The sequence below is a fragment of the Drosophila simulans genome, chromosome 3R (assembly GCF_016746395.2).
Source record: "Drosophila simulans strain w501 chromosome 3R, Prin_Dsim_3.1, whole genome shotgun sequence".
In the NCBI taxonomy this organism is placed as follows: Eukaryota; Metazoa; Arthropoda; class Insecta; order Diptera; family Drosophilidae; genus Drosophila; species Drosophila simulans.
The window spans coordinates 5391225-5414552 of NC_052523.2; the positions used below are offsets into that span (position 1 = coordinate 5391225).

General features: G+C 43.5%; 5 protein-coding genes across 5 annotated transcripts; 2 read left to right on the forward strand and 3 right to left on the reverse strand.

Annotated features, from left to right (window-relative positions):
• The first annotated feature begins 2686 nt into the window (after positions 1-2686).
• Positions 2687-8825, forward strand: LOC6727273 (glutamate receptor ionotropic, kainate 2). The gene is made up of 13 exons (XM_002102626.4): positions 2687-3020; positions 3302-3457; positions 4955-5049; positions 5100-5189; positions 5256-5413; positions 5599-6274; positions 6335-6504; positions 6567-6827; positions 6884-7015; positions 7069-7267; positions 7320-7431; positions 7487-7606; positions 7689-8825. The coding sequence occupies exons 1-13, from the start codon at positions 2924-2926 to the stop codon at positions 7982-7984; spliced, it is 2562 nt and encodes an 853-aa protein (XP_002102662.2). The 5' UTR covers positions 2687-2923; the 3' UTR covers positions 7985-8825.
• A 73-nt stretch (positions 8826-8898) lies between these two features.
• LOC6727275 (ionotropic receptor 93a) lies at positions 8899-12582 on the forward strand. The gene is made up of 10 exons (XM_016176335.3): positions 8899-9181; positions 9238-9390; positions 9446-9582; positions 9641-9749; positions 9807-10354; positions 10671-10773; positions 10829-10977; positions 11032-11211; positions 11269-11644; positions 11783-12582. Exons 1-10 carry the CDS (start codon positions 9058-9060, stop codon positions 12508-12510), a joined length of 2607 nt encoding a protein of 868 aa, XP_016033795.1. The 5' UTR covers positions 8899-9057; the 3' UTR covers positions 12511-12582.
• A 320-nt stretch (positions 12583-12902) lies between these two features.
• Positions 12903-13862, reverse strand: LOC6727276. Its single transcript, XM_016175744.3, has 3 exons — positions 13708-13862; positions 13391-13479; positions 12903-13302 (listed from the first exon to the last, which is right to left on the reverse strand). Exons 2-3 carry the CDS (start codon positions 13466-13468, stop codon positions 12982-12984), a joined length of 399 nt encoding a protein of 132 aa, XP_016033796.1. The 5' UTR covers positions 13469-13479; positions 13708-13862; the 3' UTR covers positions 12903-12981.
• Positions 13863-16659: 2797 nt separating this feature from the next.
• On the reverse strand, positions 16660-19247 carry LOC27206451 (homeobox protein MSH-C). The gene is given in 2 exon segments (XM_016175743.3): positions 16660-16924; positions 16926-19247. Coding segments are annotated over 2 exon segments (537 nt in total). The 5' UTR covers positions 17336-19247; the 3' UTR covers positions 16660-16797.
• A 132-nt stretch (positions 19248-19379) lies between these two features.
• LOC6727278 lies at positions 19380-22232 on the reverse strand. The gene is made up of 3 exons (XM_002102631.4): positions 21335-22232; positions 20989-21283; positions 19380-20920 (listed from the first exon to the last, which is right to left on the reverse strand). Exons 1-3 carry the CDS (start codon positions 22033-22035, stop codon positions 19739-19741), a joined length of 2178 nt encoding a protein of 725 aa, XP_002102667.2. The 5' UTR covers positions 22036-22232; the 3' UTR covers positions 19380-19738.
• Positions 22233-23328: the final 1096 nt, after the last annotated feature.

Consider the following 23328-nt stretch of genomic DNA (forward strand, 5'->3'; position numbering starts at 1 on the left):
CCAAATTGATGGAGGCCAGACGAGCGGCAGACAAAGTCACGGGGTAAGGAGAAAGTCCAAAAGTCAGATGTCTTTTTTTGAGTTTATATTATCCATCTCGGAAATGGTCTGTCAGAAGCGAAATCAAAGCGCCATCCCAAACTAAACACTTTATACGAAAAATCAGGCAAACGAAAGCATTTAGGAGCACAAGAACAGTTCTAGAACTACTTAAAATCACTTTATATATTTTCACAATTTCCCTCCAACTTTCTTATTTGCGATGCAATAAAAGTTACATTTTAAGAGCCTGTTTAGTTTTAAGTCTAAAAAGTTTAAAAATAAAGTCACCATTTTCCCACACTTCTGCTCCTAAAGACAGCTGCAAAGTATTTGTTCAGACTCATGGCGTTCTACTTATCGAAGTTTGCCTATACCACCACCTTTTAGCACCACCTGATGCTAATAATGTGATGCATACTTTCGGGAGCACCTGCTCGAAAAGTGCTTTGCCATTTAATTTGAAATAATTACCGCTGAAAGCTAGGAGCCAACTATGTCCGCGACGTATGAGCTTATGAGCGTGTGCAATTTATAGGTGTGCGTACGTGGGAAAAATTGTTGGCCATGTGCGCGTTATGTTGAAATTAATGAGCCAGGCCATTGCTCTACTTCATTGCCGCGGAAGGAGCGAGAGGATGGGAGGCTGGAGCAGAGCGAGAGGGCGTATTGATGCTGATGAAGTCGCTCAGACAAAAGCGGAAACAAGCACAACCAGCAGCTTCCGGCCAACGTAAATAAGGCACTAACCGAAAACCCACTGGCAAAGATATGCATGATTACACACACAGACATGGGGACACGGACACAGATGCGGATACATGGAGAGAGCCTTCACACACACATCAACACAGTGAGAACAAATTGGGGCTATTTTCTTATATAATTTGTGACTGAAACTTTGTAAAGCAAGTGAAAGTATGCCGTGAGATAGGTAGAAATCGGTAGGTCTTAAAAAATGGTTCGCACTCTCTTATCAGATTACATTTTCTAGTTTTTCTAGATTCTGGCTATTATAATACAATTACAAATAACCATACACATATTTTAATTGGCATATACATTTTTTTTAAGTGCAAGCTTGATGATATTTTGCCCGAGTCCCTACGATTTTCCCGCTCTGACATTCCGTATTTATGGCTACACACGCATGCATAATGTATGTGTGTGCGATTGTGGGTATCAGAGAACTGCAGTAAGCCACTGGCACTCTAAGTGCACCCGCTAAACACCGGGTGTTTTTTGACACTCTACTTGCGGCAGTAAAAAATATTTGAGTGTTTTACCACCCTGGTGTTCCACCACCACCCGGGTGCCACCCGGTTGCCTGCTGCGTAACAACCCTTTGGGCGAGCGACGCACGAGTAACGATCGTATTATTATTTTTTTATTTAAAAGTTTGTATACTTAATTAACATTATTCTATTTATATTTTGTTTTTTTTCCTTTTTTTATTATTTAAATTAAATTTATTATTTTAGGCACTTGCCTTTTTCTGATTGTTTGTCTTCTCTATCCTCCGTTATGAGTGGCGAGTATGATCGGCAACATTCAGATTTTGACTGGGTGTTTGTAGGTACCCGCAATGTGCATGGGGGGTGGCACCCGCACTCAAAATGGTTCGGTGTGAGTCGAGTGGCGAAAAATGCCACCCTTGATGTTCTTTGGTGGGTATATTAAACAACAGGGCTGTTGTTGCGTGTTATTAATGGCCCTTTGCTTTTGTTTCGTAAATTGTTAATACTCTCACATTTACGCGCCTGCAGTTCCAGCCGCATGCATTCGCATGCATTTCCCCATCACTGTCGCTTTGCATTATCCTTGCACTTTAAGCTCAGCGCGGTCAACGGCATAATGAGTTCTCTGTTTTATTAATGCCTTTTATTCGCCGCAGTTCCGCCGACTGCTTCCTTTGTGTTGTTTAATCCTTTTCCTCTTCGGCATGTTGAAGGTCCTTTCGGGGAGAGCGCGCTGCTTTGATTAAGAGTGAGGCTTTTGCTTTTCGACTCAGCCAGCAGTTCTCAATGGGAAACGCGTCTTACGTTAAAGCTTAAAATTAATGGTAATAGTTAGATTTTAATATATTATTCCATAGTTCGACAAGAAGCACAAGGCGAAGCGTTTCATGTTTGGATTATTTTACACAATAGCAATGTTTATATTGTTGTTTATTAAATGTAATATTCCATAGCTAAGCTAACTTATTTTTTTAAATAATTAAAGTATTTAAAGCATTCAAGTTGAATGCTCTCAAAATATTATGGAACTTTTTACACCATTTCTTGTTTTAAGGCTGTTAATTCTAAGCAATATATTGTATCATTATTTTTAGTATAGTATATAATACTACCTGTCACAACCGAAATATTTTTAAGTATTTAACTTGCGCTACATTTAGTTCAAGTTCTGTGATCCAAAAGCTTCGAAGTCAGTAGGTCGGCAAAGCAGTTCGTATCGGATCGCCTGGTTTTCGCACCATCGTCCTTCAGAATGAAAAGCTCAACTGCCGGATGGAGTAACAACCCTGGGCATCTGCTCTCCCAGCATCCACTGCGCAGCTGTTGGAACTGTCAGCCGGCTTTTGGATGCTGGCCACCCCACAAACAACCCACCTCGTCGCCCAAGTCCGCAACAGGATAAAAGAACGCAAATCAAACACCCGCAACTCAGTGGATGTCACATCCTGGCAGAAAGCGGTTGAGCCGAAATTCGTTAAAATCAAAATACGAACCCTTGGAGAAATAGGAAAAACACACAGCGGAATTGCCGCCAAGTAACAATGTTAAGTATCTGCTAGATACAAATAGCTGCCGAGTGACAAGTGATTGACATCCCGTGAGGCAATCATCTGAAGCCGGAAACTGCCTTCGCGAACGAATTCAAAATGCGGTCGAGTGGAGTTTTGGTCCTGCCGCTGCTGCTCCTGCAATTAATTTTAAACTGCCGAAAAGCCCAATCACTGCCCGATATTATCAAGATCGGTGAGTAGAGGATGCAAGACCGCACAGATATTTTCCTAGAGTCAACATTCAAGTGGATTCGTTCAGAATCCGGATGAAAACAAAAATCCAGCCCGCATCCTCGCTCTGTATCGATTTTTTACACGTCATAATCAAGAGCGCCTGTCTCTGTGTGAGTGTGTGTATTTTATTCGAGCGGGTGTGTGTGTGCGTTTGTTTGTTTGTTTTTATTTGAACACTGCGGAAGTGGAGCCAACACATTTGATACGTCCAAAAACACGGCCTGTAATTTCTCACCGCAGGCGGCCTCTTCCATCCCGCCGATGACCATCAGGAGCTGGCCTTCCGCCAGGCGGTGGACCGCATCAACGCCGACCGCTCCATCCTGCCGCGCTCCAAGCTGGTGGCCCAAATCGAGCGCATCTCGCCCTTCGACAGCTTCCATGCCGGGAAAAGGGGTGAGTTTGCATGTGATTTTGGTGTACCCGTAGTCTTGACTTGTCCTGATTTCCCACGGTCCTGTCACAATACCCCGCATCCTCTCCAACAGCCTTCCTTGTAAACTTCACCTTCACCTGATGCTTTTACCTGCATATTTGATTTGGACACATCTGGGTGCCCTTGCCATTCCCAAATGGATACCGCTTTGTTTCCACTTCGATTTGTACTTGATTTGGTTCTCTTGTTTTGATTTACATTTGATTTGCTTTTGATATATGGTATGCTAATTGCCGCAAGGGGACCTCAATCCTTTTGTACTTAAAGGAATCACGATTAAACAGCTCTTGCATCTTTAATTACTTTTTGTTGTAACGTACACTGTAATCCTTATGGTTATATATTAGTGGGATTTGTACAGATAGTCATATGATTGTATTGAGCTTTTTCAAACTTTGAGAATGAAATAAATAGCCCAGGCAATTTATCCACTTAGACATCTTTAGTAAAAAATAGTGCAAATTTCCTGAACAGAACCATTACTTATTGTTGGAAAATCTTAACAGTTTGTTTAAATACCAAAGTCCTTCAAATTCGACCAGATAAATGCATATCGTGACCTGCCGGTCCTCAATTTGCAGTTTATTGTGGGTATTGGGTGGCAGGTGAGCTCTCCGGCACTTGATAATCGTTAAAAGCTGAAGATGAATCGTAAAGCGGGCAAAGGAACGTGAGCCAACTGTCGAATATCCTGTGATAAATGAGACACAAATGACGCCGAAGTTGGCCCGAGTGCATGGCCAAAAAAACAGAAAGACCTGGAATTTCTTGGCCAGAGTAAACCACACTTCAGCACGACAGTAACGACGAGCAGCGAGCAGGGAGCCAGGCAGGACCCTCATCCGCACACTGAGAGACCTGAGAGCAGGTTAACCGCATCACAGAGCCAGGACATCGAAGTGCAGGTGCACATGCACTTACACGTGCTTAGCGCATTTGATGAGCCAAAAGGATGCCGACTGACAGGGGGCGTGGGAGAAACCTGTGGGTGGGGTGGGTGTTCCTAAAAGGAAAGGCCAAACGGGCTAAACGAAATTATGTCATACAGAAGTGCATTTTAAATATGCGAACGAGGCTATCTGAACATTACCGAGCCGAAAGCCAAGCACATTACTGCGCTACTTTTTGAGCCTTTCAAGTCGCAGGCCCAGATTATCTCCCCCACAAGCAGATTGGATTGGGATTGGGATCGGGAATGGGAATGGGCACCGAGCACGTTACGTGGAAATCAATTTGCGACTTTTAAGCTCTTTGGGATTTGTGTTTCACTCAATTTGCCGTAGGGCATGAAAGTCAGGAGTTGGCGCCTGATATTGTGGAAACTCATCCAGCGGGAATTTTACAGTAGTTGCGTTTGATTTCCCGAACATCGGGAGAAGATAGTTTCAGAAACTTAGTTCGTTAAAGAGCAACAAATAACTTGAACATAAACCTCAATCACACTGTTTGTCTTGCAGTTTGTGGCTTACTGAACATCGGAGTGGCAGCCATTTTTGGGCCACAATCCTCCCACACCGCCAGCCATGTGCAGAGCATTTGTGACAACATGGAGGTGAGTCTGGAAGCCTCTGCAAAATACATGCTACTAATACTAATTTACAGATTCCCCACTTGGAGAATCGCTGGGACTACCGGCTGAGACGCGAAAGCTGCCTGGTGAACCTTTATCCGCATCCTAATACGCTTTCCAAGGTAGACAATCGGAGGCACACGTCCCACATCCGAAACTGCATTGTTAATGTTTTCGCTTGCTCTTAGGCTTACGTGGATATAGTGCGGCATTGGGGCTGGAAGACTTTCACCATTATCTACGAGAACAATGACGGCATCGTGCGACTGCAGGAGCTGCTCAAGGCGCACGGGATGACGCCCTTTCCCATTACTGTGCGACAGCTAAGCGACAGCGGGGATTACCGGTAAGCCCAGCCAATTGTATCCACCCATTCCGACTGCATTGGGTATTTCGTTACTGTGGCCCACATATGCCACTTGCCCTGCAGCATTTGTGCCCTTAATCATAACTACCTTAAATACGTTTGAAGCACGATTAGGTTCCATCACCATTTGACCAGTCATTAAAATGGATTTATTACCATTATAGGCCCCTGCTGAAGCAGATCAAGAACTCGGCGGAGGCGCACATCGTGCTGGACTGCTCGACGGAACGGATCCACGAGGTGCTGAAGCAGGCGCAGCAGATCGGCATGATGAGCGATTACCATAGCTACCTGGTGACCTCGCTGGACCTGCACACGGTGAATCTCGATGAGTTTCGCTACGGCGGCACTAATATCACCGGCTTCCGGCTGATCAACGAGAAGATTGTGTCGGACGTGGTGCGTCAGTGGAGCATCGACGAGAAGGGTCTGCTGCGGTCCGCCAACCTGACCACCGTGCGCTCGGAAACTGCTCTCATGTACGACGCAGTGCATCTGTTCGCCAAGGCACTGCACGACCTGGACACATCACAACAGATCGACATCCATCCAATCAGCTGCGATGGTCAGAGTACCTGGCAGCACGGCTTCAGCCTGATCAACTACATGAAGATCGTCGAGATGAAGGGCCTGACGAATGTGATTAAGTTCGATCACCAGGGCTTCCGCACAGACTTCATGTTGGACATTGTGGAGCTAACTCCGGCGGGCATTCGCAAGATTGGCACCTGGAACTCCACCCTGCCCGATGGCATCAACTTTACGCGCACCTTCAGTCAGAAGCAGCAGGAGATCGAGGCTAATCTGAAGAACAAGACGCTGGTGGTTACCACCATATTGGTATGGAACGTTGAGGATTAAAAAAATAACCTTGTTAATATTTTGTATTAATTTCTTTAGAGTAATCCCTACTGCATGCGCAAGGAATCGGCTATTCCTCTAAGTGGCAATGATCAGTTTGAGGGCTATGCGGTGGATCTGATCCATGAGATCTCCAAGTCCCTCGGCTTCAACTACAAAATACAACTAGTGCCCGATGGCAGCTATGGAAGTCTCAATAAATTGACGGGGTAGGAGCATAGGTTATATTATTAATAGATCTTTATTAAACATGTATATTTATACCATCTAGTGAATGGAACGGCATGATCCGGGAGTTGCTGGAGCAGCGTGCCGATCTGGCCATTGCAGATCTCACCATCACCTTTGAGCGGGAACAGGCGGTAGACTTTACCACACCCTTCATGAATCTGGGAGTATCCATATTGTACCGGAAGCCAATTAAGCAGCCGCCCAACTTGTTTTCCTTCCTGTCTCCGCTATCGTTGGACGTATGGATCTACATGGCCACTGCGTACCTGGGGGTCTCAGTGCTACTCTTCATCCTGGCTAAGTGGGTTCGATGCACTCATTTTGGATTATCTAATCTGAATTATATCCATTACACAGATTCACACCCTATGAATGGCCTGCTTATACGGATGCCCATGGCGAAAAGGTGGAGAGTCAGTTCACCCTGCTCAATTGCATGTGGTTTGCTATTGGATCGCTGATGCAGCAAGGATGTGACTTTTTGCCCAAGTAAAGATTGGAGTTTATAGTTGGTTTTCCCCTATTAAAGTTCTAACTTGTAGGGCTCTATCCACTCGCATGGTGGCCGGCATTTGGTGGTTCTTCACCCTGATCATGATCTCCTCATACACTGCGAATCTGGCTGCCTTTTTGACAGTGGAGCGTATGGACTCGCCCATCGAAAGTGCCGAGGATCTGGCCAAGCAAACGAGGATCAAATACGGCGCGTTGAAGGGCGGCAGCACGGCAGCTTTCTTTAGGGTAAATGCGGAAAATGTAAAGAGATAGCATTGCTAACAATAATTACTTACAGGACTCAAAGATCTCTACATATCAGCGCATGTGGTCCTTCATGGAATCAGCTCGTCCTTCCGTCTTTACAGCCAGCAATGGCGAAGGTGTGGAAAGGGTGGCCAAGGGAAAAGGTGAGTTGAAGGATATTTTTGAGAGAAAGGAATATGCAATAATGTTGCTTTTCAGGATCATATGCCTTTCTGATGGAATCCACCTCCATTGAGTACGTGACCGAACGCAATTGCGAGCTGACGCAAGTCGGTGGAATGCTGGACACCAAGAGCTATGGCATAGCCACTCCACCGAGTATGTTAATGTTAATTGGGTTGCTCTATTCAGTCCTTAGATCAAGCACACTTTACTAAGCGGTCTTTAATTCCATCTGCAGATTCCCCCTATCGCACTGCCATCAACAGCGTGATACTCAAGCTGCAGGAGGAGGGCAAGCTGCATATCCTGAAAACCAAGTGGTGGAAGGAGAAGCGTGGCGGCGGCAAGTGTCGCGTGGAGACCTCCAAGTCATCGTCGGCGGCTAATGAACTGGGACTGGCCAATGTGGGCGGCGTGTTCGTGGTCCTGATGGGCGGCATGGGCGTGGCCTGCGTCATCGCCGTCTGCGAGTTCGTGTGGAAGTCACGCAAGGTGGCCGTGGAGGAGCGCCTCAGCGCGATACTGAACGAATGAGAAAAGTCGTAAACCCGGGACGAATGGGTCTAGGCCACGAATGGGTCTCGGGAGATCAACCAGAAATGCGAGCAGAGCTGGGAATGTGCAATTCGATGGAGCAAATATCAAGATCAATAGACGAAATAGCCAATATTCGACATCCCAATCAACCTTAGTGTTCGCCGGATACTCCAACATTTTTGGAGTCAGTGGCCAAAGTTAAGTGGAGTTTAGGATACCGGAGCCACCAATGAAAGTTTGCACCAGTTTGAAGGCGGCGTGGAACCAGATATTAATATAGATTCGAGCTACATATGAGAGATATATGTACACTGAGGCATATATAATGCATATATATATAAATATATATTTATACAGGTTATACTCCCTTTCGTAACTTACTCGTAATAACCATATACATAAACTATACACTGGAGGAACCACGAACCAACACTTGCAACAAATCGAAATCGTATTGCATTTATATTTGAAAGCATTTTTGGGAATTGACCTATAGGCGTAATTGTAGCTAAATTATATATAGACATGCATATAACCCAGACGACAGGATCAGCGAACTGGTAACCCTAAGAAGCCGGACACAATTTACACAACCGAAGACGATATATATTCAGCGCATTTAGCCAGTAGATCTAGCCTAAGTGAGTTGTAATTCTATCTTAGATCCATGAACGCAACTTTCTCTTGTTTCCCCCCAATTACCCAAACGTCTGTCAGTCCCCCTAAGATATAAGATTGTAAAATGTAATTACCGCTCATACAGGCAATTCTGAGAACAACAATTTCATAAAATACTTACAAACACTTACAATTAAATAAAACAAGTTAACAAAAATGATATCCCTCGATGAACACCTGCACTCGATTTGGCATTAGATGTGAATATCCTATTGACGCCTAACCGCAAACCGTCAATCACCAGACTTTTCCACTTTCTCCCCAATCAATTTTTCATGGGACCTGCACACGCTCACCGGAAATCCAGCAGTGGGTTGGTTTTAATTGGGTTAGCTGTTATCAGCGAGGTATCCTCGTAGCTTCGAGGGGTTCCACTTGCTCAGTCGTGTTCGATGAATCCTGGCGAAATGCAGCCTTTGGCTTGCCTTCTGCTCCTGGCTGGACTGCAGCTCTCTATCCTGGTTCCCACTGAGGCCAATGACTTTTCGTCCTTCCTGAGCGCCAATGCGTCGCTGGGTGAGTTCGGATTTTACGGATTAACCATCAAATTAAACGATTTGTTGGCTGTGCAGCCGTTGTGGTGGATCACGAGTATATGACCGTTCATGGCGAGAACATATTGGCTCATTTTGAGAAAATCCTGAGCGACGTAATACGGGAGAACCTCAGGAATGGAGGCATAAACGTGAAATATTTCAGCTGGAATGCAGTGCGGTTGAAGAAGGGTGAGGTTCGAAACTACTGTAAAGATAAGGAAGTACTAAATATGCAAGAACATAGATTTTTTGGCTGCCATAACTGTTACGGATTGCGATAATACTTGGAACTTTTACAAGAGTACTCAGGAAACTTCGATTCTACTGATCGCCATTACGGATTCCGACTGTCCTAGGCTGCCCCTAAATAGAGCTCTAATGGTATGGGAGGACTTTCGATACTCGGGAACTTTAATCGTTAAACTAGATCGATTTGTAGGTACCCATCGTTGAGAACGGCGATGAATTTCCTCAACTTATTCTGGATGCCAAGGTCCAGCAGATTCTAAATTGGAAGACCGCCGTGGTTTTTGTGGATCAAACCATATGTGGGTAGAGCGTCGATTCAGTCATTTTAATTTGTTATCAATATTTAATTCCGACAGTGGAGGAGAACGCACTTCTGGTAAAATCGATTGTGCACGAAAGTATAACCAACCACATCACCCCCATATCCCTGATCCTCTACGAGATCAACGACACCCTGAGGGGCCAACAGAAGCGAGTTGCTCTGCGCCAAGCTCTGTCCCAATTCGCTCCCAACAAGCACGAGGAGATGCGCCAGCAGTTCCTGGTCATATCCGCCTTTCACGAGGACATCATCGAAATAGCCGAGACCCTGAACATGTTTCACGTGGGCAATCAGTGGATGATTTTCGTGCTGGACATGGTGGCTCGGGACTTCGATGCCGGCACTGTGACCATAAACCTAGATGAGGGAGCCAACATAGCCTTCGCCCTCAACGAAACGGAACCCAACTGCCAGGACTCGCTGAACTGCACGATCTCGGAAATTAGTCTCGCTTTGGTCGACGCTATTTCCAAAATTACCGTCGAGGAGGAGTCCATATATGGTGAGATCTCCGATGAGGAATGGGAGGCCATCCGCTTTACCAAGCAGGAAAAGCAGTCCGAGATTTTAGGGTACATGAAGGTACGTACATAATCTATACATATATCTCTGCTTTAAATGTATCAAATTTTAAGAAATTATGATACCCGTTAATTATTATTATTATTGATTTTAATGTTTTTCTTGCCAATTGAAATTTTTTCCTCAAACTAACACTAGCTGAGTAACGGGTATCTAATAGTCGAGTTACTTTCTCTTTTGTTTTTAACATATCAAATATGAAATTTACATTTTAGTTGATAAATACGCTGTAAAATAAAATATCCATATGAAATTTACATTGTAGTTGACAAATACCCTGCTCTTATTCTTATTATTCTATTCTTATGTGGATCAGGAATTTCTGAAGACCAATGCCAAGTGCTCCAGCTGCGCGAGATGGCGTGTGGAGACGGCCATTACCTGGGGAAAAAGCCAGGAGAATCGCAAGTTTCGCTCAAGTCAGTCCGATTTCTATTCCGAAATTAGAATTACTCGATATCAATATCTTAGCAGCTCCCCAACGCGACGCTAAGAACCGAAACTTCGAGTTCATCAACATTGGCTATTGGACACCTGTGCTGGGATTCGTCTGCCAGGAGCTGGCCTTCCCGCACATCGAGCACCACTTCCGCAACATAACCATGGACATTCTGACCGTGCACGTGAGTTTTTGAGCCAGGAATATAGTTCTTATTATTGGTTCAAATCGCTCGCAGAATCCACCCTGGCAAATCCTTACCAAAAACAGCAATGGGGACATCGTGGAGCACAAGGGCATAGTTATGGAGATCGTCAAGGAGCTGAGTCGCGCCCTGAACTTCAGCTACTACCTTCACGAAGCCTCCTCATGGAAGGAAGAAGATTCACTCAGCACATCAGCGGGCGGCAATGAAAGCGTGTGTATATTACATTTTACATTTATTGGAGCTCCTTAAGAAACTCCATTTTCACAGGACGAGCTGGTTGGTTCCATGACCTTTCGTATACCCTATCGCGTGGTGGAGATGGTGCAGGGTAATCAGTTTTTCATCGCCGCCGTGGCAGCCACCTTGGATGATCCCGACCAGAAGCCCTTTAACTATACCCAGCCCATTAGTGTACAGAAGTACTCCTTCATCACCCGCAAGCCGGATGAGGTGTCCCGCATCTACTTGTTCACGGCTCCCTTCACCGTGGAGACTTGGTTCTGCCTAATGGGCATCATTCTGCTGACTGCTCCCACGCTGTATGCCATTAATCGCCTCGCTCCTCTGAAAGAGATGCGCATCGTGGGCCTGTCCACAGTTAAGAGCTGTTTTTGGTACATATTCGGAGCTTTGTTACAACAGGGTGAGTGCATCAGTTTCTCAAGTAAACTATACCTTCATAAGACTACTATACAACGTGAAACATTATAAAGTGTGAAAGATGGATTATTTTGAACAAAACTGCATAATCGAATATTTCATATTCTCTTATCCTGGGCAGGAGGCATGTACTTGCCCACAGCAGACAGTGGGCGCCTAGTGGTCGGCTTTTGGTGGATCGTGGTTATCGTGCTGGTGACCACCTATTGCGGCAACCTTGTGGCCTTCCTCACGTTCCCCAAATTTCAACCGGGCGTGGACTATTTGAACCAGCTGGAGGACCACAAGGACATTGTACAGTATGGATTGCGGAACGGCACCTTCTTCGAGCGGTATGTTCAGTCGACAACGCGGGAGGACTTCAAACACTACCTGGAACGGGCGAAGATCTACGGCAGCGCCCAAGAGGAGGACATCGAGGCGGTGAAGCGCGGCGAGCGCATCAACATCGATTGGCGGATCAATCTGCAGTTGATTGTGCAGCGGCACTTCGAGCGGGACAAGGAGTGCCGCTTTGCTTTGGGCAGGGAGAGCTTCGTGGACGAGCAGATTGCCATGATTGTGCCGGCCCAGAGTGCGTATCTGCACCTGGTAAACCGCCACATCAAGAGCATGTTCCGGATGGGCTTCATCGAGCGCTGGCACCAGATGAACTTGCCCAGCGCGGGCAAGTGCAACGGGAAGAGCGCCCAGCGCCAGGTTACCAACCACAAGGTGAACATGGACGACATGCAAGGGTGCTTCCTGGTCCTGCTCTTGGGCTTCACATTCGCTCTTTTAATAGTGTGTGGCGAGTTCTGGTATCGTCGCTTTCGGGCCAGTCGAAAACGACGTCAGTTCACCAACTGACGTCTGGCGAATCCTAAAAGCTCTTGTCTTGGAATAGTGTAATGAATGAGCAGTAACTGGCATGTATAACGCTGATGAAAATCGTATTTAAATAAACATTTAAATAAGCTATCAAACATAATATAAAAATATCAATCGAGAGCTCCATTTGATGTACCTTACTAGTAAACTGGTTTCCCGCCATATGCGGTGGTCTAATTTAAGCAGGTAACTTCAGCAAAACTATTGCACCACCTGTGGCATTAAGGCTTCACTTTAAATAGTTTACGTTACACTTGATTACTATTCCGCGCACTACCGCAAATCTATAAATTTCTAATGGTTCAAGGCACGAGATTCCTCCAACAAATGCTTGCCGTGATTTAACCATTCGAAATGCGCAACACCGTTTGTTTAAAGGTTTGAAATTACTTTATGAACAATCATATCAATCTGGAGTAAAAGGTAGACACTTGTTCATCCAAAATCCCTCTATGTGGAGTTGGCGTTGGGGCCGCGACGACGGCCGAAGCCCTGCACAAAGTTGACGAACCGGCGGTTGTACTGGATCCTGCGCTTGGCGCGGCCGGTCTTCTTCTTCTTCTTCTCCTGCTTCTCCACCTTTGGCGTCTGTCCCTTGACCTTGCCGGCACGGGCCAGAGAACCGTGCACCTTACCTCCCAGCATGGGAATGTTGAGGTCCAGCTCAAAGGAGCTCAGGGCGGTCACGGGAGTCTCGTTGGCCAGAGTGATGCCCTCGCAATCGAGGCTGAATTCCTCGGCGTTGAATCCATGGATCTGGGCCAGTTGGTTCTACGTTCGCGATGACCGCAATGGACGGAGATGGGGAAGACACAATTAGGTTATGTTATTTGTATATCTCTCATTTGGGGGGACTCACCTTGACTCCGGCAATGGTGGCCTCCTGGGAAACCTCCAGGGCCTCGATGGTCTCTAGTCCACGGACGAACAGCTGCATGTTGATTCGCTCTGCAAAGTAACCATGCCGCATGCATTTATTAATTGAGATATTCATATTGACTTGTGGGGTGAAACACGTGTGCCGAGTTTCAGTCAATTTTTTCGTTTTTTCGGTCGTTTTGAAGTTGGCACTTGGCGTCCAGAACACTTAACAATAGCTCGCACACACATTTCACAGGTATTTTCGCTTTAACTGGGCTATTTTCTATTATATTTCGACAAAAATCACTCGATTACCTTTTGACTTGGCGTGCGGATCCCGAAAAAGAAAGATGGCGCAGAAGTATCGATGGGCCTATCGATTTTTGTTGTCGAACTATCGCTTCAGGCGTTAGTGCGTTTTACTAGAATGTCTGGCAATAATATTGTGGAACGGGTGGCAGGGCTGGTCAATCGATTGCTTGTATCGATAACTTAGAGGGTGACCAGTCAATTCTGTTCAAAGGGTTCGGTATATTGTCGAACTTTAGTATTTTGTAACGGCTTTAGTAAGTTTAAAATCGTTGTCCATGTGTATTTATTTATTTAAATTTTGTTACGAAATATATTTTTGCTCACTTCCTAAACGGGGACCTTTAAGTCAATTTACCAGTATAGCAATTCTAATAATTTTAATTAGATTTGGCATAATAGTCCGTTATAGGTTTGTAAAACTCAACTTTTAAATTTAGTACGTAAATTTGAATAATTAATAAAAACTATATAAATATTTCAAGATGTGCTTTCTTTACCTGTAAGCTGTCAAAAGCGTACACTGTTAAGTTTTATAACTTGACAGATATGAGAGGCTAGTTTCCATTTGATTCTTAGACAATCACTCCCTAAATCCACCTGTTAATTAAAAATTGAATTTTAGAGTTATGAGAGTTACTTTTTAAAGCATGTAAATAATTGAATTGTATTATATAATTATTGGAAGAACGAAAATCTTGTAATATCCCTGCAATATTACACGAATGAAGCTTGGGCTATGGTCATTGGCAATCCCATTGTGTCCTTTCCTTCAAAGGATCGCAAAAGGACAGTCTGGCTGACGCCTCGTTAAGCCAGCACACCCCGATTACCGCAATCTACACAAAATAGGTATTACGTTGAGCCCAAAAACTAGTCCACCCGCAACCACCTTCAGCGTTTTCACCAAGTTTTTGTGGACCTCTTCTTACGAGTACAAATGAACCATTTACGGAATCTGGGCCATGCGCCTGCGCTTGTCCTTTGTTCGATCCGCAGGGAGGACAGAAGAGGAAATCCTGGAGGACTGTGGGCTGTGTGTTATTCTACGCCATTTGAATAAATATTGCCGCATTGTTTGTCAAACAGGACTAGATTAGTAACATAAACATTCGCTCATAGAATGCAAATCATAAGCCGATTTGACAAATTTGCACGAATTATCTGCGTCTAATGAGTGCGGCTTAGATTGGTCACGATCCTCCGAAGATGTGGATGGGCACTGTATGGAAATTCGGAGACTTGAAAAGACGACCTTGGCTATAAACTATTTAAGGTATATATATAATTTAGGGCTGGATGTATTAATGATCCTTCGATACCAGATACGACATTTAATATCACTCTCAACCCTTCGACAGCGACCACCTTTCGATGCTCACTTATGATAGCAAAGTGTCGCGTGCATATCCCTCTTCCTGTTGTCCACTTCGATTTGGATGGATATCCCAGTCATTCGCCTACGCCCATGATCGGATTTGCTCGGGATTAGGGGCAGACAGCTCCTGGATTTGCGTAAACTCATTTGCCGGACCTTGCGGCAGAAGATGGACTTGGGAAACGCATCCGAAATCGTTTCCCCCAAAAACGGTTTGGAGGAACTGCCGCTTTGTAATCTGATATTTTACAATGTTTGCACACAAAGGCAGCGGAAAAAGAAATTACTCTTGACCATAAAAACAACGGCAACAATTGCCAAATCGGCTTAGCATGCCCCTCGTCTTTATTTCGCCATTTGCTGTTTTTCCGGCACGCGAATTTCCACATTTTCATTCACCTTTTCGTGCGTATTTTCCCATATGCGTTTCATTTTTAGGCAACACATATAAATTTATGTATGTATTATCATATCTGTGGGGTCGGCAGTTTTGATCCCATTATGTGATGTTGGCATGAGAAAAAAAAAAAAAAACAGTCAAGTCAACCAGTTTCCGCATTGAAATATTAAATTACTCAATCTATATTCGATTTGTTTCAGGTGAAATGGATATGAACTGGCGGCGATTAATAAGTAATACTGCAGTTCCTTTAATTAATTATACAATACAATACAAAATTATATAATATAGTGAGATTTTATTTTTTAAAGCAAATTGGTAAATTATTAATCAGTTTCTTATTTAATTTACTCTTTTACTTCCTTTTTTTTTTTTATTGCCTAAAAGTTTACACTTTTTCAAGTTAAGTGTAAAAACGTGTTTTTATCAAAATGGCACTCGAATAATAAATGTTTGTGTTACTGTGCATGATTTCTTATATTTGTTAATTGAAAGGTTACTAAATTGCACAAATCCAGAAGCAATCAATTTCCTTACTTTTAAAGATATATTTAATTACCGATTTATTAGCCGACGGTACTTTGTAATCTGAAAAGGAAACGGTTTGCTTATAATTGTATTGATTTCTTGAATCGTTCGATTCTCGGGAACTCTAAGCAAGTATCACTGAAAAAAACATATAAATAAGATAAGGTACTTTCCAGACAGCAAAAAGGTTATCAAACCTTAATGAATTTCAACCAAACACCTCTGCCAATACATCATATCAATTAGGTATACTTCATTTCCTAGATTTCCTAGAAATCAAAAAGCTATGTATTTGTCAAACCAAAATAAATATCTACAAGCACTTCTTCGAAATCGTTGAATCGAATCGAAATAAAAAAAGTTACACCCAAGAATCATTAGATATGTGTGTACTAAAATGTACTCTCTAAGTTAAAAGAGTAAACTAATATAAACGTGCGTTTGTATAATAATTATATTAACAATCTTTTATATTAAAGTTCTGCATGACTGACCAATTTTTTTTTACCAGGCCTTGCAAAATTGTTATTATAAGTCTAGAAGGTTGTTTTTACAAGTTAACACCAAAGTTAGTATCCAGCTTAAAAGTGGTTCAAAATATTCTTTGATTGCTGGAACGTTTTAAATGAGAAACCATTGAAACACCCAATACTTTCAAATTAATAGATTTTATATTGTCAGATTTGTTCTATGTATATGCTTATGGGTCTACTTAGGTCTATTATTTGTATTTACAGAAAGCCACTAAATTCGTAACAGTAAACAGTCCTCGTGGATATCATGCTCCAGCTCACGTTACAACGATCATTTCCGGTTCCGGACTGGAGGCGTTCGATGAGAAGGTGGAGTCGCAGCTCTCGTCCTTTTCGCGCTTCTCCCGTCGCTCGCGAGCCCTTCGATTCTGGAACCAGATCTTCACGCGTATTGGTCAGCTCCAAGGAGTCGGCTAGTTTGTTGGCGTCCTCGGCGCTCAGGTAGTTGGACTCCTTGTAGGCACTTTCCAGGGCCTGCAGCTGCTGCGGAGTAAATGGGATGCGGGGCAGACGACCAGGAGTCCTTTTCGCGGGCGCACTTTGGCGGAGGGCTCTGGGCAACTTGGGCGGATGGTAACGGGTGTACTGCAGCCAGTCGTAGACGGGTATCTGAGCCTCCGCAGCCGAGGCTGGAGGAGATCCTCCAGACTCCTTCGAGGCATAAGATGCTGGGTGGGCGTACGGATGGAAAGGCAAGCTGGCACGGAGTCGCTGCAGGACGCCCAAGGAGGCATTGGTGCCCACGTATCTGTCTCCGGCTCGGTTCAAAATATACTCAATGCTGAAGTCACTCATCCTGGCGCGATCCTTTCGCTGTGATGGTCGAGTTGCTACTGCTGAGCTGGCTGCGCATCCACGAGCTATTTATTCAAGGACCTCCCATCGCCGCCATTTGCATCCCAGCAGATAGTATGGCCATCCCTGTCTGGCAGGACGAAGAGATTGGCCTGGCCCAATTCCATTCTCATTCGGAAGCAATGAGCCGCTTAATAGGCGTTTCCCTTTCTCGCCGGCCAGGTATAAATCCGCTGGCCCACCTAAATTACCCTCTCCCCGGTCCAGATTAGGCCCACGAAGGCAATGAAGTACAAGTACGCGGGTTCAATTGTAAAAGGTTCGCCGTGATTCGAATTCAGTTTAATGATTGTATCTGAACACCCTGACTAAAATAATAGGAATTTTAAAGAAGGATCCCTTATCATATACTGAATTAAATGTTTGGTAAGTGTATAAGTGACAATGCTATAGGTTGCCATTAAATTCCCAGGTTAATTTAGTCCGATCCTAAAATGTAATCCAGTGCCATATGATGACATATGTATGTCATATGAAATTATAGCTAATTACGTAAACTGATTTTCTAAAGCTCTAAGCAAAGAGCATCTGATCTTCGGTGTATAATGAAATCCTCAATACAAATATGAATGTGATAGTTTTTGATTTGTTGTGGCTTTTGTTAGCGATGTTCGGGGTAGTTGCCCCCGAGGTGAAATCATCCGCTGCCATGTTTTTCTCAAGCCCTCCCATCCTATCAGATCCCATCGTATCCCATCCCATTCCACTCCAGTCCATCCCTTTCGATGGGAAAACAAGTTGAGCCTGATATGTTTTGATGCTCGTATGTTTTGATTGATTCGTAAATTTGTTTTCATAACAGTTGCCTTTGCGAAACGAGTTTGGTGGCAACCCTCGCTGAGTTCCTAAAGTATCAATTACACTGTTAATTGAAAATAACCACCGAATAGCCAGCATACAAAAACCACAATAGCATACTAGCTACTTTGCAAAAGAGAGGAAAGCTCGTAAATGGCAGCTTATCAACGAGTTTCATTTTTTGCATATTTAAATAAAACCAATTATCTCATTTCAAATTATACTTCTTAGTGGGGAAGCTATTTGACATTTTGACGGATGAATGGAAGATAATGAAACTCAAAATATCACTTGAACTCGGCAAACACACTTCTGAAAACTAATTCATTTTCATTATTCTTTATCGGACTTTTTTAATTTTAAGCCCACAACCAATGATTTAATGGAAAACTTATCTATCATTATTAACTGATAAATCAAACGGGTGCTTACTGTTAATCATGTAAGTAATTATCTAGGCCTTGCAATTCTGTGTGTTCTATTTTCATATCTAACATATTGATAAGCAAGAGGGAATATAGTTTTGCTAAGCCGAAGCTCTTATACCCTTACCTTTATTTATTTTTATCAACTAAATCCGGATGTGTACTACTACTACTCGAAATCCATATGCAAACCTCTTTTGAAATTATTTAAATTAACTTAACTTATTATTTACTTTAGAAACTCTTAGTTTACCCCATGCATAGAAATTCCTATCCACAAATGGGTAACAAATTGAATGCAACCGATTAAAGTTATAAGTTTTTGAAAATGTCATCACTCCCCGTTCGTAGCACCTTTAAAAACCACTAACCTTTAGAAGCTTACTTCATTTATGATAGGAGGTCTTCAAAAAATCATATGACAACCACCGAATTAGTAAAACACATGCCACTGTTAGTCATTCATTGGTGGAAATCTCGATTGAATAGGTTTTCCAGGTGATATTTTCAGTTAGTCGGCTATACTTTTCTGTGCAAAGTAGACTAACTAGATTTTATATTCCCCTAGTTTTAGACTATCCTATTTTCTCAAGTTCAAACTCTCTGCCGCTCTTAAAGCGATCAATTTTTAACTTTTTTATCGAATTGAGATACCCAATACATATTTTAAAACTATCTAGGATTCGCTCTTTGTCTGCATTTATGTTTAATATGAATTAAACGTTTTCCCTCCTCATAATAGAAAGCAAACTGTGCAGCAATAATTTGGGTTGTAGATACAACTTATATTGCTTAAGCGGCTGTTACAACTGGCTTAAAAAATATTTACAAAGATTTGGGTTAATTAGAGCCAGTATCTTTTTCTAATCACTCGACAATTACCCGAGTATCTGCCAATTGTCATGTAATTGTCAACTAATTTTCCATTCGCACAATTCGCCGAGCTGCAATTACGTTTGCCAAAAGTAGTAGTTGCCAGCAACTAACCATCCGGCCACAGATCCACCCCAGTGATAAGTTTCCATTGCTCCGGAGAACAAAGGCTCCGAGATCCGAAAGATTGCAGTAGCGAGTCCTTTTTTGTGCGGTCTTGCGGTTGTCCAGAGTTTGCAGTTGGAACTCAGCAGATGCAGTACTTCTTGGTCTCCTTAACCGACGAGCATCTTGACTTTGCGGCGTACGTGTCCAACCGACTGATGCTGGGCATCTGAGCGGGAATCCTTTGGGCACTGGCATCCCAATCGACGGTGGCCTCGAAGAGGGCATCACCCGGCTGGGCCTTCAGTTGGATGAGATACCGATTGGAGCTTCCTCTTCTCTGGACTGAGGATATTCGGTTTAGCTTCAAGCGGCTGCATCGTTCCGTTCCTTTTTTGCTGGCCACATACTTGTTGATGGCCTCCACCAGCTGGGTGGACATGCTCCTGGCGCTGGGATCCGTTGTGGGCACATCGGAGAAGCTGTTGCACGCACACCAGTGCTCCTCGATCCCGGCCTGTGAGCAATTCCTCGACCAGTCCACCTCCTCGAAAACGCTGTGACAGCTGGAGCAGCCATCGGGACGAGGTAGCTTATCCTTGGGAGTGTCCAGCTCCAGGATGTGCCTCAGGGTAGCATGGATATCGTATGGCGACGTGAGGCGATTCTTGTTCATCTGTAGGTTGCGCAGCAGCTTCGGGTACTTCTCGCGAATCCAACGCGGCACACGGATATATATGAAGGGCAAGCGTTCTTCCACGAAACCGCTGTCCAAATTCCTCAATGGTCCAAACCTGGTTCCATGATCGCTGAAGAATATGATGATGGTGTTATCCATTATGCCGTTCTTGTCCAACGTCCGCATGTACTTCACCATCCTCTCATCCATGGCGGAGGGCATAGAGAAGTCATTATGGCTGAATGTGTTGGTCCAGAACATGCCGAAGAAGGTGCTGTTCCGGTTGACCATGGTGAACTGCACGCCCATGTCATAGATGTACTCGGAAGCCGGCTTGCGGCCCAAGCAGTAGGGCATCTGACCCCGCTGAAACGTCGTTAGCTCCTTCTCCACGGCCAGGACCAGTGGTCTGCCGTACACGTCCGTCGGAGGATTGAAGAATCCCCTGCTGGAGTAGTCAAACGTGGAGAACTTGCTCCAGTCCTCGGCGAAGGCCGTTGTGTATCCCTTGTCCTTGAAGTCCTTCCAAATAAACGGACAGGCATCCAGGCCACGCACCTTTTCAGGATGGCAACGTGCGTTCGCGTAGGTCTTGTTAAATCCCGTGAGAACCGCCATCAGATTCGGAAAAGTATTGTCGCCCATCTAATGTAGAAAGGTTTGCAGTTCTAATAAATCCATGTGATTGAATTGAAATTTAACTTATTGTTCACCTTATTATATCCCTGAAGCTCGAACCAATGTTGATTGTTCAAGTACTCGAACATCCGGGGCATCGTAAGCTCAAGATTCATTCGGGAAATGGAATCAATGCCCCACAGCAAAACGCTGGGCCTTCTTCTATGCAGCGTTGTGGGATTTTTGATCTGATCCTTCCGCGGATGCACGAAACTGAAGGCATCCTTTTGCGACACCTTATCGAATGGAGGCCGACGGCAGTAGGTGATCATGGCGCTGACTTCTGTTGGCACCAAGAAGTCCTGCTGAAATTTAACGCAAGGACCCAGCCTGCCGGGATACTCATCTTCAGTGTCCATCTCTATGTCCTTTGAAACTTACTTGTACTTATGATCCGCATTGGCTGAAGTTCCTGCTCGAAGGATCTGCTTGAAGCAGCAGCTGGAGTTTTCGTTCTTGTGCAGCCTGTAAGTGCTGTCCGTTACATTGTAGTTCACTGTGATCATATCGCGACTTTTATCACACACTATATAGGAATGTTTCTTGTAGATGTGCTGGATGTTGCTGGCGAAGGGATTTGGGTGGCTCATTTGGCACTGCGGGCTATTGACGAAGTATTTCTTTCCATTTTCTTCCAGTGCATATAAAGTCTCTGTTTTTGGTGCTCCAGAAGCTGGTAATGAAGTGCTACTTTCTACGACTTCATCCGTGTGGGCTATGGTAGTTATCTCGGTTTGATCCTCGGTGGTGCTCTCAGTATCTGTTACTTTACTATAGGTTGCTTCGGTAGACTCTGTCTGTTTCACCGTACTCAGACTACGAGTTGTATGCTTAGCATCCAAAGGACTCGACAGATCGCCAGGATTATTGGTCCAACCCAGAGGGAGTCTCATGGATTTCCAAGGGGAAAATGGATCTGCATTGCTCTTCAGCGAATTATTTGCGCCGCTCAAGGTATAAATGACCAGGGTAAAAAGCGCCAAGACAACAAATAATATTTTCACTATACAATTTAAAGGTTTTTTCATTTCGTTTGGTTCTTGTTCCTCACTTGGAACAAGTTCATATTTAATTTTCGTCATTTTGGAATTGACACTAATCGAAAACTAACTTCACCATTAACATAAATCGATTATACTATTGCACTAGACTATATTTCTCTAGTAATATCCGTTTAATTTATTCTTGACCCGGCGTTATCCACACCATTTCCGCGACTTATCACAAATCGGACCCCATATGTCCGCCCCGTTCGCTACTTCACACTCAACTGACGATAGCTTTCAGTATTCCACAATGCTGGGGGTTCTCTATTACTACTCAACCAACCACTGAGTGCTCCAAAGTTTCTGGGAACTGTCGGGTCCATAATGATAACTCCGAGTACATAGCCATACCATGATTATTTCTAAGGCGATTCGTTGCCACTTGAAGCTGATTACGTTATCCTAATATATATAATAAAATTATTTCTAGTACAATAACCAAGTATTGCGGGTACGATTTATTTATATCACGTTTGAAATCTCCCATTGCCTCCGGGTGCTTGACGTATAAATTTCTCTATACAGCTTCCAAAAAAGCCAGATGTTTGGTAATTATAACTTCCGAGTTAATGAAGCTACTAAGCGATCGGCATAATTAAAACTAAGTACGCACTGAAATCTTTAGCTTTGTATTTCTTTAGCTATTGTACTAAGTTTGTAATATATATAAATATAATTACTTGGGCTAATTAAGATGATAAAGCAGACGTCCAAGTTAAATGCTTCTTTGTAATATAATAAAAAAAAACATTTTTTATGCAGTCATTGTAGCAAGAGTTTTTCATGATTAGTCACGATCTTCACTAATCGTGACTTGGCATCCCCCAAAACACTAAGTCAAAAACACCAAGGCAAAAAAATTGTAGCATGTATTGAAGACTCAAAACGACGACTTAAACAATTGAAATAACAAAAGTATTCTGAATAATAAAACTAGTGAGTCTATAGGATTATCTAACTTGAAATGCAATAAAGTGCTCATTTTTCCATTTGCTTAAAAAGACACAGACGGCAAGTGAAAAAGGCATGCAGGTAATTAAATTGTTGTTGTAAATTGATGAGCTGTTGCAAAAAAGAAATGAAGGTAAATTCACACTGCATACGGCATTGTAATAATTCTATTATTGTCTGCTTCGAGAATATGGATAAACATCGATCAAAGTAAGTACACTTTAAAAATTATTTAAAACATATAAGATATATTTACATGTTACTAATTATTTATGAATGGAATGAAATGAAATATATTTACCAGAACAGTAACTTAATTTTCGCAAAGGTAGAAGAAATATATTGCAAATTAAATTAGTATCATGCGAATTGTTTTAT